This window comes from Neophocaena asiaeorientalis, unplaced genomic scaffold, assembly GCF_003031525.2.
Source record: "Neophocaena asiaeorientalis asiaeorientalis breed wild unplaced genomic scaffold, Neophocaena_asiaeorientalis_V1.1 scaffold244, whole genome shotgun sequence".
Lineage (NCBI taxonomy): Eukaryota > Metazoa > Chordata > Mammalia > Artiodactyla > Phocoenidae > Neophocaena > Neophocaena asiaeorientalis.
In genome coordinates this window covers 507,515-523,003 of record NW_020173763.1, presented here as the reverse complement: position 1 = coordinate 523,003, position 15,489 = coordinate 507,515, and the positions used below count along the sequence as shown (strand labels likewise).

Below are 15,489 nucleotides of genomic sequence, written 5' to 3'. Positions count from 1 at the left end.
CTTCTGAGGTTGCTGGGAGAGATTTCCCTTTCTCTTCTTCGTTCGCACAGCTCCCGGGGCTCAGCTTTGGATTTGGCCCCGCCTCTGCGTGTAGGTCGCTGAAGGGCGTCTGTTCTTTGCTCAGACTGGACGGGGTTAAAGGAGCCGCTGATTCGGGCTCACTCAGGCCGGGGGGCGGGGGGAGGGAGGGGCACGGCGTGCAGGGCGGTCCTGCAGCGGCAGAGGACGGCGTGACGTTGCACTAGCCTGAGGTGTGTCTCTGGAGCTCCTTTAAGCAGCGCTCTTAATCCCTTCTCCTCGTGCACCAGGAAACAAAGAGGGAAGAAAAAGTCTCTTGCCTCTTTGGCAGGTCCAGACCTTTTCCCGGACTCCCTCCAGGCTAGCCGTGGTGTACTAACTCCCTGACGGCTGTGTTCACGCCGCCAGCCCCAGTCCTCTCCCAGCGCTCTGACCGAAGCCCGAGCCTCAGCTCCCAGGCCCTCCCGTCCCGGCCGGTGAGCAGACAAGCCTCTCGGACTGGTGAGTGCTGGTCGGCACCGATCCTCTGTGCGGTAATCTCTCCGCTTTGCTCTCCGCACCCCTGTTGCTGTGCTCTCTTCTGCGACCCTGAAGCTTTCCCCCTCCGCCACCCGCAGTCTCCGCCCGCGACGGGGCTTCCTAGTGTGTGGAAACATTTCCTCCTTCACAGCTCCTTCCCACTGGTGCAGGTCCCATCCCTATTCTTTTGTCTCTGTTTATTCTTTATTCTTTTGCCCTACCCAGGTACGTGGGGAGTTTCTTGCCTTTTGGGAGGTCTGAGGTCCTCTGCCAGCGTTCAGTAGGTGTTCTGTAGGAGTTGTTCCACGTGTAGATGTATTTCTGATGTATCTGTGGGGAGGAAGGTGATCTCTGCGTCTTACTCTTCTGCCATCTTCCCCCTCTCCTCCTTTGGTCACTTCTTAAGTCCTGTATCTATGAGACCTCCATACATATGAAATTAACTTTGTTTTTCCCCTGCTTTCTTTCTTTTTTTTTTTTTTCATTTTAATTGTTAGAACACCCCAATGAACCAAGTGGGCTAGGGGGGAAATTTTTCCCCTCCCCAAATGTATATACTATATCTCTGGCATACCATATCATTTCTTATCTCAGGCACAGGACATAAGTAAATTTCCTTGTTACATTATCTTTTATTGCTCAGGCTTCCTCACCTCCACTGGCCAGTTTTTGCTAGGGAAGAATAAACAGGAGGATTGAATGGGAAGTATAACTCATTCGATTAACACACACACATACACGCACACAAACACAGAGTGAAACATATATCTACAGTGGTGGTAATCTGCATCTATTAATTTTAAATAAATGTCACATTTAAATTTTATTTATTCTTTTGGTTGGCAGATTCTAGTTCCATATGCTTTTTTATTTCCTTTTCACTATTGCATATTAGAATGAGCTGTTCTAATATGCAAAACTGACATCTCATACTTTGTACATTCAAAAATAAAAGTCACATTTTTGATGTCAGAATAGATAAGGATTTAACAAATATTAACCTGGCATGCACTTAGTTTCTTTTCAAATTCCTGATTGAATGCATTCTGAAAATACTAAACCACCAAAGTATGTGGATTAGATTTCTACTTTTGTGGAGTGATGCAGGGATGGGGTGGGGTGGGAGTGGGACTGATTCCATGTCTCCTTAAATGGATTTTTTAATCAAATACATGAGCTTGGAGAAGTCTGGGAAGGAATATAATAAAGACTGGATAACTTTCTTTGGCAAATTCCAAATCTCTTTCAATATTTTATATATATAATTTAATTTGATTTTTATTTTAAAATGTACTTTATGAACATTTTCAAACATACATAAAAGTAGAGGGTAGACCATAATTGGTTTATGTATTTTATACCAAACCTAAGCCTTTTTATCACTGTTTTTTATTTCTTTTTAGTAAAATAATAATTCAATGTATTCAAAGGGAACAAAACTTTAAAAAAATTGGAAGGTTTTGGGGGAGCAAATAATTATCTTAAAAATTATGTCTGATAACAGTGTATTAGTAAGTCCCTAGCATGTGGAGTTAATTTTCCTTTAAAGTGAATTTGAAATCACTGGAGAGATTTTTTAAATTGGCTCACTATTTCAAAGGGGAAAATTCAGGCCTACTTATATATTTGGAATCTGAAGAAGTAAAATGTTTGGTAGAAATTTAAAATTTTTAACTCATGTACTTTTGAGATTGTTTTAAATTTTTTTCTCAAAATCTAAGACAAAAACAAATGTTATTTCAACTTGTTGATTTTTAAAACTTAGATTACTAAGAAAAAATGTGTTTCAGAACATAAAAATAAAGCGCTATAATACTATGTTTAATCATTTACTCTAATATTCTTTTAATCATTATTCAGTTTCTTCAAATTAAAAAATAAAAAAGAAACAAAATATTTGCAGTGTGATGGAATATACAACTCATATTACAAAACACTCTAATTTGATTCTCTATGATATAGTACATCAATAATATACACCTTAAAGTATATGTATCACATTAAAAACATAACCTATTGTGGTTACTTTCCTAGGGATGCTATTTTGGTAAACTGGGAAATAGAAAATTCCATAATTAGTCTAACACAGTTTTGAGGAGAATGAAGAAAATTTGTATAGGAAGGAATTCACTAAAAATCAGAGTCAAAAATAATGGGAAATTATGTCCATTTGTGGTGAAGCAATTTGGGAAAGCTGGGGTTAATGCTTTCTAATTTTTTTTCTACTTTTTTTCTTTTTAAAGAAATTGATAAGGGAAGTAGAACACTTGACTGTTGGATAAAATGTAATAATCGAAAACAATTTTAATTCTAATTAGAGAAATCAGCCAAATTTAGGAATGTGCTTTGAGAAAAACATGTCAAGATTTTTCTTCTCATCTAGGTTTCTGGCCTCTGTTTCATTAAAAAGATCTAAGATCCTCTTCTCATTTTGTTCTTTCTCCCATAGCTTCTCTCTCACTTTGCTTCTAAGAATGGTGAAAGAGAAATCCTCTCTATTTTGGCTGTTATGCTGAAGAAGCCCAAGTGTCTCCCTGTGACTTCAGAAAAGAATGTTACTAAAGGGAAAAACCTGTAACTACTATGTATTTGAGACAAAATCATCCCCTCACCTTAGAACTCCAGATACCTAAGTAGATACTTAAAAGCATGTTAAGTGATACTTAAAAGCACTGGTCCAAATCCCACACGGATACCTGGTTTTCTAATTCTGTATGTATATAATGTCTACCAGCCTTGCAGAAGCAAGTTTTATGGTTTTTAAAAAGGTGGTTTTACCATTTATGGTTTTATGGTTTTACCATAAGTTTTATGGTTTAACATTGTACACTAAAATTTTATTTCTTACCTTTTTTTTTTTGAGGTGACTAGTTTGAAAAATCTCAATCAGTATTTCTATATAGATGTATATTTTGGCAAAATTAAATAGGGTCTGTGTTCTTGAAGACATGAAAAAAATCTACTACATTCTAAGTAGTAAAATCTAGACTGTAAACGTTGGGTTATTAATATTTTAGCATATTAACATACTAAATTTATCTTTAATATATATGTTTCTTATATATCAGCATAGGTATACACGAAAATACTTATATTACTATTTTTGTTTTAGTCATTATATTTCTCCTCTTTTTCAGGTAATGTTTAGAGGACTCTACAGCAACATTTGGTATTGGACATATTCAAAATCTCTTCAACTTTTACTTTCCTAGTCCACTGTCCTCCAACTTTAACTTGCTTGCAATCCCATCAAACATTTTACATGGTTTGCAATGGTTACATGAACTCGTGGGAAGTAGCATTTGTACCATTTCATACTTTATTTACGATGGCACTTTAGGAAAAGGACTTGGAAAAAGCTTCCAAAGCAGTATTTTAAAAAATGAATCTTGTTGTGAAGCTTCGGAGAAGTTTTCGAACATTGATTGTTCTCTTAGCCACCTTTTGCTTGGTGAGCATTGTCATTTCTGCCTATTTCCTCTACTCTGGCTATAAACAGGAAATGACACTTATGGAAACCACTGCAGCAGCAGAATGTACTGACGTTAAAATCCTACCATATCGGTCAATGGAGCTGAAGACAGTCAAACCTATTGATACATCCAAAACTGATCCTACAGTCCTCCTGTTTGTGGAGAGCCAGTACTCTCAACTTGGTCAAGATATTATCGCTATCTTGGAGTCCAGCCGATTTCAGTTCCATATGGTCATTGCCCCTGGCAAGGGAGACATACCCCCTCTAACAGATAATGGCAAAGGGAAATATATTTTAGTTATTTATGAAAATATTCTGAAGTATGTCAGCATGGACTCATGGAATCGAGAGCTTTTAGAAAAATACTGTGTGGAATACAGTGTTAGTATAATTGGTTTTCATAAAGCCAATGAAAACAGCTCACCGAGTACACAATTAAAAGGTTTTCCATTAAACCTTTTCAATAATCTAGCTCTAAAGGACTGTTTTGTCAACCCTCAGTCTCCTTTGCTGCATATTACCAAAGCCCCTAAGGTTGAGAAAGGCCCTCTTCCTGGGGAAGACTGGACAATTTTCCAGTATAATCATTCAACCTACCAGCCTGTGCTTTTAACTGAATTACAGACAGAAAAATCCCTTTCATCCTTCTCCAGCAAACCACTCTATGCGACGGTGATTCAGGATCTGGGGCTTCATGATGGAATTCAGCGAGTTCTCTTTGGCAACAACTTAAACTTTTGGCTGCACAAGCTCATCTTCATAGATGCCATCTCCTTCTTGTCAGGGAAGAGACTGACATTGTCTTTGGACAGGTATATCCTTGTGGACATTGATGATATCTTTGTTGGGAAGGAAGGAACAAGGATGAATGTCAAAGATGTGAAGGTAAGAACATTTATAAATCACATGATTATTTTTCTTTCACTAACTCTGTGGTATTGATGAAATAGAATTTTGAATATTTTAGACTTCTAATTACTCAAAACTTTAAGATGCAGTAAATTTGAGATAAAATAAGCATTAAAAGTAAAACTTAAACTAAACCTTAACCATTCCTCACCTACCCCCAAAATGCTTCAGAGGGGCATAGAACTAAAATATCCTAAAGAGTATTTGAACTTAATCTCCTTGCCTCTTTTAGATTTTGCCCATCCCAGCCAACACCCCATAGAACAGCCTCCATTACTCCACACATGTTGCAGTTTGTAGCAGTAAGACTAATAACAGTCATGAAAATCTATCGCTGGACAGATCCTCCTGCCCTACTTAGGTTTGACAATGGTGGTTAAAATATAAGATAGAGAAGCAGCCCAAGACTTTTATATAACAAGTAAGCATAGTGCTTGTCTATATGAAATGTTCATACATTTGTAAATATAGATATAAAAAAAAAAGTTTTATAGGGGATGTGGTATTGGACTTGACCTCAGGAGCTACCATCACTATCTCTATTATCACGTCATTTTGGGTTACACAGCAGTGTTAACTGGTAGCAGTTCTAGGCTAAGGTCAAATTGGCTTCAGTATAACAAATTCACCCTGTGATTGCTATCAGATAAAGGAAAAGCCAAATATGTTTTACTAAGGTGGGTAGGTAATTCTGAGAATAATTCCCTTTTTTATCATCTTGATTCAAGAGTTTCACTTGTGCCTATCTTGTTTTATATATAATTAAATTCTTTCTGTGAACAAGTAATTTTAGCAAGCATATAAACAAAAATAATAGAACACAGCTTAGAATAATAAAGGAACTAGAGATTGTTAAGATCATGTCATCTTTTTTGTATTTCTGCTGTTAGGCTTTTTATCCTCCAAAGATGAAACCTCAATATAACAGCTTTTTTCCCCATCCTAACACCTTATGACCATTATAATAAAATATTATTAAAACCAGTGAGATAAGTTAACTTTTTAAAAATCTTCAAAATGCATGTGGACCAGTGAACTCTGTTTTTAATGAGCCACTGAATGAAGTATCACTTGACTGGGATCCAAATATTTTATTTTGAGTATTGTTGTAAAGGGATTAAGTGATCCCTCTTGAATTCTGTCTAGATTTTTCTTTTTTTTTTTACTTATGCTTTTTTTGTATTTACTATTCCTTTTAATTAATGTAAATTCTAGTTTTAATTTTAAAATCAAAAACTTAAGGCAAGGTCATGTGCTTCAAACGGTTCTCTGAGTGATTCCTATCCTGAAATCCTGAAAGGAAAAGTTTCCTAATTTTAGTCTAATAAACTGTATGAATTGAAAAAGTTCTTTATAACTCTTAACAAATTTTTCCACCTCAAATTCAGCTCTAGCACTTATTCTCAATAGAAAACAAATAGCTATTCACCACTACTCATCTAATATTCAAGGATTACTGAGGACTTCTTGAGTGACATAACCCCAAACAAAATAACAGAATACCAAAATTTAACAAAGGCTGGAACAATGCCACAGACAGATAAAGAATCAGAAAAGTTACGTGTGTATATATATAGATATTTATATAGTGTGTATGTATGTGCATATGTAAAGTAATTGTATATTCTATACACACACACAAACACACACACACGTGCCCATGCTAAGTTAACTGTCACTTTGAAGAAAATACTCTTTTCTGCCCCTTTGTGTGTTGTATCTGGTTCTTGCTCAGAACTATTAACCAAAGAATATCAGAAACTTGACTGGAACTGAAATAACTTGTTGGGTTACTTATAGGTCAATAGGGAATACTGTTTTTCAATATAAAAATTATAGTTCTAGTCTTGGGAATTTGATTTCTCTTTTGACTATTATTTTTTGGATAAATATGATTTTGTGGGAAAGAATCTTGAACTGTGTGTAGAAAAGCTCTGCATACTACCAGTTCTTCATCCTCATGTTCCTTTTCTGGTGGTGTAAGATTTTGTACACTGATAGATGAGGAGAAATCCATCCTCCCTCAAAATCTCCCCAAATTTTCCAGAGCTAGGGTATTGGATAGCTAGTGACATTTTTCTATATTATTCTAAATTAGAGAGTAGAAGTATGCTGTTCCTCAATAGAACAAATTGAGGAAAGCTGGAGGGTTAGGGTTGAAAAACCTTGGCTATGTGCATGATTGGACCTTCCCCAGGCCACTCCCACGATTGGACTGGGAACACATAGCTGGGAGCAATCAACAACAAATTCAAACGTGGCCTTGACTGCAGCACCACCTCACTCTATGGACAAAACATATACCTGCATATTATTATTTGAGCCAATTTTCTCACTTTGCGGTAGAGATTCTGGATCATACTGTTAAAGAATTCATGTTTTTAAGGCACAGAATTTGATGCAGTGAAAAGAATGCAAGTTTTTCAACTGAACTTGAAAGTCCATATTCTTTCCACTACATGGTTCTGCCATATCTAAACTAAAGTATATCTAGGTTTTGTGGGGGTTTTTTGAGATTTATGTGCTTTATCTTATTTCATCATGCCCTCATCTGACCAAAGCCACTGATATAGAAATTAATATGTCCATTTCTAAGGCAAGCAAAATTAAGCTCAGTTTCAGTAACTGTCGTCTGTTAATTAAATTTCACTGTGTATCTAAAAATTCAAGATATGAGTGAAATTTAATGTATAGAAACTTGTAGAAACTAATTGTATTTTGAAAGATTGTGAAATATTAGCTATGAATGAAGTCAGAAAATATCGTCATGTTTTCACTTGTTAATATTTCTGTGTGGTCCTCAAGGCCATCATGAAATACTTCCTGTAAATCTAAAGCTCTATTAGCAAGATGACCTTCATCACCCTATGGAGGGTGATGTCTTATACACTTGAATTTACTCTTTCTTGGTTTTGAAAGTAACTCTTGTTTTCATCATGGCCTTACTTATGTGTAGGTAATGTTCATTCCCAAAGTGATATCAGTTGAGTGATAATGCATTTTTTAGAGAAAAGTAAAATAATAAAGGGCCATCCTGATTATTAAAAACTTAATTTAAAAAGTCTTCTTGCAGACCACTAACCTGATTTCTATGAACAATGTTTTACCCTTGGTTAACACTTGGTATAGTCATAGAAATTTGATAGAATTGAGAAAATATGTTCTTTTTTTCAGTTTCCATAAGACAGAATAACTGCTCTTTCTCGATGGTGAATGTAAGCTTCCACACTGGAAATGAAATCAAATATATTATTGATGCTATAAATAATTCTGGTGCTTTCATCAGTTCTGTTGACCTGTCATTATTCTCTCTGTTGGCAACAAGGCACCATTATTAGCATTTTATATGTCTTTAGATTTCTTGAAGAAATGCATCCATTTATTCATTGGACATCTACTCTGTATAAGACTATATTTAAGACATTATCTGCCTGAGAAATCCAGACTTTATTTTAAGGTCCTATGTAATCCAGCTCAATTTACCTTTTCAACATCTATTCTTACTGCTACTTAATATACATTGTTTCTGTTAGGCTAGCCCACTGTCTATTCCCCTGCGATGGATTGATAGTGTTTACGTTCACCTCTTTTCTCAGCTTCTAAGCCTTCGCTAAAATACTTTCCTTGAATCTACTCATATTTCAAAAGCTATCTCAAGTCCAACTTCTTATGAGAAGGCAACAGATGCCCTAATGACCCAAACTGAAACTGTGTCCTTAAATAATCACTGACCTTAACTGCCACTTATCATCTTCGTGTACATGAGTCAACTCCAAAATTAGGTGGTGAAATAGTTTTTTCCCATACATCTAATTATGTCTCAACATATGTAATAAGTAATCTTAGACCTGATTTGAAAATATTGTATTGACAGTCATTACACTGTTTTTTAACTGTTTGGTGAGTGCAGAGCTAATTAGTCTCAGAATTGAACTTACTACTTTAAAAAAGAACAATTTAAGGATAGTTTTGAGTTTTGTCTCAAAACAAGTGATATGTATATTTTGAGTCAGAGGCAAAAATAGGGGGAAAAAAATCTATGTTATAAACCTGGAGTCCAAAATAAGCGGCTAGCTGGCTAATTCGTTTGACTCTTTCCCCCACGTAGTGTTTTTAATGGATCTATATACGTAGACTGGTATTAAGGTTTGGTCCAGATAAAGCAATTTACCAGTGTCTTAATTTGGATGTCTTTATGCAGTTGTTTGACTCCATATTTCCTGCACTGAAAATCATAGGTTCAAAGATTTATAGTGCAAAAGTAATAAATTGTGCAAATTGAATGACTAAAACAGAGATGTTAAGTTAATAGATATAAAGAAGACAGTTAATAGAGGGTCTTAAAATACAGAGAAATGAGTTTTGGTTAGTCCCAATAGCTATTTGAAAACTGTTCTTAAACAAGGAAATGATATGATGAAAATATTTTTTTTTTTTTTTTGCGGTACACGGGCCTCTCACTGCTGTGGCCTCTCTTGTTGTGGAGCACAGGCTCCCGACGCGCAGGCTCAGCGGCCACAGATCACGGGCCTAGCCGCCCTGCGGCATGTGGGATCTTCCCAGACCGGGGCACGAACCCGTGTCCCCTGCATCGGCAGGCGGACCCTCAACCACTGCGCCACCAGGGAAGCCCTGATGAAAATATTTGAGAAAGGTTTTTTTTACTATTAATGTAAATATCTAAATAAAATCCCAGTTCAAACTTGTAGGAATTACCATGTTTAACAGGAGCCAGATTACTATTAATAGGAAAAAAGAAATCTAGCATAGAAGAGAAGTTAAGACCCTTGTTATAGATTTGAGTAAGAGTTGGAAGAGAAAAAGAAAGAAATCTCATGGTATTTAAAGAAGTGACCTAAGAAAATAGAAAGTTATTGGTTCTATGAGCATCAACAGAGATGATGAGAGGCTACAGTGGCAATTGAAGACTAGTTTTCTAACATTTTACAATTGTAACTGAAACAAGTTGTTATATTTGACAACTTAATAAACATTTTTTAAAGAATCTGTGATATCTTAGAATAAATGGAATCACAATCATAAAAGGAAAGGAGCCTAAAAGGAAAGGTTGGTATGTGGTAGGTGGACTCCAGATTTGATACATTATCAACCAGTATAGATTCGACAATGCATTACAGTCCAGGCAGCAGGAACTGGATGGATGGCCCGTCAGAGTTAATCAAGCAGCATCTGAAAGCTCCTCGGCAGTTTCTAAGCAAGTGAGCCAGCGTACAATCAGCAAGTGTAGCATAAGAGCTAGGCAGTGGCCCAGGCAGATGGGGGTCAGCATTTATTGGGATATTTCACAGCAGAATGAATGGATTAGGTTTGTGGGCATAAGTCTTCTTTCTGAAAAAAGAACAGAAGATTGTGGAAGAGGTGGAATTTGACAACATGGAGTTTGGCAGAGAGAACATGACAGAGACCTGGAAGCAGGAACTCAGTCACAACAATAATCCTATAAAGGAGAGAGGACCCATCAGCAAGACTTGTGTGAAACTACAGCCCTGACACTGACTCAGATTCTTTAGATATCCAGGGAAGAATTGCATTTAGAACCTCCTTAGGTGCCCAGATGCAAGAAGTTTATGTACTACTTGAAGACACTCAGTTGGTTCAAAAAAAAAAGCAGGTACTATCAAAGACTTATAAGAATGATCCATGTTCTATATAAACATAGAGAGAATTACTGTGTCAATTACAATGTTTTTTAAATTTATTTTTCAGCTGGGAAATATATTTTTAAATTTTTTATACAATTTTTTAAACTTTATTTTCCATTTTCAGTTATTACAAAATATTGGCTACACTCCCCATGTTGTACAGTACATCCTGGAGCCGATCTTACACCCAGTAGCTTGTGCCACCCACTCCCCCACCCCTATGTTTCCCCTCCTTCCCCTCCCCACTGGTAAACACTAATTTGCTCTCTATATCTGTGTCTGCTTCTTTTTTGTTATATTCACTAATTTGTTGTATTTTTTAGATTCCGCATATAAGTGATATCATACAGTATTTGTCTTTCTCTGTCTGACTTATTTCAGTTAGCATAATACCCTACAAGTCCATCCATGTTGCTGCAAATGGCAAAATTTCGTTCTTTTTTATGTCTGATTAGTTTTCCATTGTGTGTGTGTGTGTGTGTGTGTGTATGTGTATATATATATATATATATATATATATACACCACAGCTTCTTTATCCATTCATCTGTTCATGGACATTTAGGTTGCTTCCATATCTTGGCAATTGTAAATAATGCTGCTATGAACATTGGGGTGCATTTAAGATGTTTCATGTAAGTAGAGTTTGACTTGACTGGAAAGAGAAGCTACATATAAGTATTTTGGCAGAGTCAATATTGTCCTCAAATATACTCGGAGGAGGACAGCCACTGTACAGGGTATATTTAATTGTAATTATCTTTCTTTCATCTAAAGTCTCAATGTAAATGTCCCAGGTTTTTTTTTTCTTCTGAATTCTTTCAAGTAGCCATATATTTAACTCTGTAAATGGAAGGAAAAACTATTTTTCCAAATAAATATTCCTTTATGGAAGCAAATAGGGTCTTTCTCCACTTTAAAAAAAAAAAGTCAAAATTATATGAAAGTATACTTTTAAATGGTAAGAATGAAAAACGTGAGAAAATATACACCAGTAATATCTCTTCCAAACTGGGCATTCAGCTAAAAACATTTACAGTTTATATATTAACTTAATATAATTTAATTCAATGCTCAAATCACTTATTTCTCACCTATGGGCTCTGTATATTCTTCACTATAGAGTTTACACAAATATGTGAAATATTAGGTTCTTGATTTCAGTAGTATAGACAAGACATATTCACAATTATCAACATTACGAGGCAGAATACAATATGTGCCATGACAACATTACTATGGGCAATGGGAACAAAGGAAGAGAAACGATATTTCTTCTTCTAGTAATTAGGGAGATTTCTTGGAGGAGGTGACATTTGAGTCTTCTGTGATGGTTTGACAGAACACTAGCAAATCAAGATGGTGAAGTAGATTCTTGGCCAGCAGGTCAGCCCAAGTTCAGACTTGGCTGAGACTATCAGGACAAATGTTAAGTTGCTTGTCTTAGTTGGATGATAAAGTAAATAAGAAATAGTAGTGGGACTAAATGCTGAAGATTTGGTTGTGGCCATAATATGGAGCTCTCTGGGTAGAAGGATCCATTTGAATCACTGAAGATTTTAAGCCAGACAGTGACATGATCAGATCTAGGATTGAAGAAAAATATATTGTTTGAATAGGGAGATATTTTTGAGAAGACCTAAAAGAGCCTATTACAACTATATGGGCATAATAATTATTATACATGTTTTAAAATAGTATTTATTTGGCATATTAAAAGACACTAAGCACTGGGATAATCATTAACAGGCAGTATATCATTTAATACGACAACACTAAGAGGAAATATTTTGTACATTTTCTGAATGAGTAAAATGAGGCATAGCAATATCGATACTCATCTAGCTAGTAAGTAGCGGAGCAAACCCAGACTATTTGTCCTGAATGTCTAAGCTTTCTTTTAGAATACAATGCCTTGTGTTTGGGTTTCAGTCTGGGCATCTACACTTACTAGTTAACCCCGAACACATCTGAAAACCTCTCCAATTCTCAGATTGCAAATCTGTAGAACCGATGGAAAGCAACACAGTTCTTAGTATTGGGATGAGCCCTGAATGAGATAAGCACTAGAAAGCTTCTAGGACAGAGCCTGGCCTGACAGAGCCAAGACAGAGCTTGGTGGCAGTCATGATGGAAAGGGGAGACTGGGAGAGACCATGCAGGATTGACAGGACTTGGAAACATGCTCAGTGAAGGAGCAAAAAAAAAAAAAGGTGCAGATGCTGTAGTATCATGGGTTTTAGCCTGAGTGTGTCCATAAACATATGCAGAATCGGGCAGAGGAAAAGGTGCTAGGAAGATGAGGAGTTTGGTTTAAGATCTAATGACTTAACATAGGACATCCAGATGTAGGCATTTGAAAAAATAGATCTAGAGTTTCAGACACCATCAGAGGTGGCAGTATAGTTTTAGAACCCATCAAGCATAATACTTGCAATCTTAGTTATGATAACTAAAGGGAAGGAATCAAATAAGGAAAACAGGTGGAATGCATCATTTTGGATATCCTGTAATAAACCCAGGGTCATAACAAGTTAGTTTCAGACAGAAAAAAATTGTTTCATGTACCGAGATGCTAGCCATCCCCTCAGGCTCTCTGGTTATAAGGAAGAAAGCCTAAAACTTCAGTAAGTACCAGAAGTCCTCAGGAAAATTAAATTAAAGGAATGTCTAACTGGGGACACACTGTGTTCATGCAGCAGAGAAGGCACAATCTTTCATCTGGAACTTGGCATTTTGAATTTTTTTCCATCCTATTTATGACCCTTTGATTAACAAGAATTGCAGTAGGACCCCCTCCTAACATGACTGTGAGATGTACCAAATGACGCTATGTTACAAATATTTCTGAAATTTTTAATGATATCTAGGGGTTAAGTATTAAATGAACAAAGAAGCTAAATCTTCATTTTAGTTACTGTACCCAGAAATTTTATTCTACTCAGAGCATTTTACTTAGTTTTTATGTATTTATTTTCTTGATGACATCAGTTATTGTGAAGATGTCTATTTTTCGTTAGAAACAGGAGTTTAGAGGCATACTTTCATTTACACCTGTCTTCTGCTATTAATCAATTATTATCATTTAAAAAGCATATTTTAAAACAAGACCTGTTACCAAGTAAGGATGTTCTGTTCAGGACAAACTACATTTTAATTTAGGATTAGACATTCCCTGAATTCATTTGCACTCAAAACAGGCTAAATAGTAATGGATCTAACACTAACTTGAGTGCTCACTTTGTTAGTTCACAGTGTAAGATAATTACTGAGCAGAGAGCAATCTCTTGATACACCAGGGGAAGAACACAAAGTCCGTGTTGCTCCATTTTGCTACTCAAGGTGTAGCAATTGTCTCCATAGGAAAGAGAAGATATTAGGAAATATTTTGGTAAGAGCAGCCAAGCTGGTCACCTCCCAGCAAGGAGGAAAACATCCCCTATTAGAGCCTTTAAATCTCATGGTTAATGCCTTGAAAGCCCTGGGGATAAGCACAGGGGATATTTTCTGATTGGTTTTGTATATTTTGTTATTCTCTGTGATTATATAAATAGTGATTAATTAATTAGCCAATTAGCTCAGATTATTATAAGGCTTTTCAGCTAAGACCAGCTAAGTGTTGTTGTTCATGATAATCATCAAAATATGCTACAAAATTGTTTCGTATCTGAAGAATGACTGAAGAGAAAAACAAAATAAAAACTTGCTCCTTTTATACTCCCTGTAGAAATACAGTGTGTTCTGAAATATATTAAATTATCATGGAGAAAAGCACCTTGATTATAGAATCTTGTGGCAGGTAGAATATATTATTATTCAGATAACAGATTAAGCTGTTAAAGCAGTCATAGACATTGCATTTTATTTTCATTCAACTCTTCATTTTTTTATGTCTACCCTGAGCTTTGCTCTCTAGCTCTTTGCTGGGATTGATAATTTCCATCCACTACTCTTTACTTCTTTTTTTTTAATTGAAATATAGTTGACATATAATATTATGTTAATTTCAGGTGTACTACATAGCAATTTGATATTTGCATACTTAATGAATGATCACCACTGTAAGTCTAATCACCATCATCAAACAAAGTTATTATAATATTATTGACCATATTTCCTATGCTGTGTATTATATCACTGTAGCTTATTTATTTTATCACTGGAGGTTTGTACTTCTTTATTTGCCTTACCTGTGTCGACCAACCACCCACTCCACTCTCTTCTGGGAACAACCAGTTTGTCCTCTATAGATATGAGTCTGTTTTCATTCTGTTTCTTTGCTTTGTTTTTTAAGATTCCACATATAAGTGAGAACATGCAGTATTTGCCTTTCTCTGTCTGATTTATCTCACTTAGCATGATACCCTCTAGATCCATTCCTGTCTTCACAGATGGCAAGATTTCATTCTCTATGGCTGAGTAATATTACATTGTACATATATACCACATATTCTTTATCCATTCTTCTATCGATGGAGAAGTTGCTTCCATACCTTGGCTACCATAAATAATACTGTAATGAACACTGGGGTGCATAAATCTTTTGGAATTAGTGCTTTTATTTTCTTCAGATAAATACCCAGATGTGAAATTGCCAGACATATAATAGTTCTATTTTCAGTTTTTTTAGAAACCTCCATACTGTTTTCCATAATGGACACATCAATTTACAGTCTCTCCAACAGTGGACGAGGACTCCCTTTTCTCCACATCCTCACCAACACTCGTTATTTGTTGTTGTTTTGTTGATAGTCATTCTGACAGATGTGAGGTGGTATTTCATTGTGCTTTTGATTTACATTTACCTGATGATTAGTGATGTTGAGCATCTTTTCATGTGTCTGTTGGCCATCTGTATGTCTTTTTTGAAAAAATGTCTATTTATATCTTCTGACCATTTTTTAAT

General features: G+C 35.8%; 1 protein-coding gene across 2 annotated transcripts in view; it reads left to right on the top strand.

Annotated features, from left to right (window-relative positions):
• Positions 1–3,892: 3,892 nt before the first annotated feature.
• Positions 3,893–15,489, top strand: part of LOC112403736 (bifunctional heparan sulfate N-deacetylase/N-sulfotransferase 4) — a 234,339-nt gene continuing 222,742 nt past the window's right edge. The window contains exon 1 of one of the 2 annotated variants that reach the window (XM_024751344.1): positions 3,893–4,897. In XM_024751344.1, coding sequence (XP_024607112.1) covers positions 3,920–4,897 — 978 coding nt within the window. In that variant the 5' untranslated portion in view covers positions 3,893–3,919. The remainder of the gene's footprint in view (positions 4,898–15,489) is intronic. The other variant, XM_024751343.1, reaches the window with a different exon arrangement.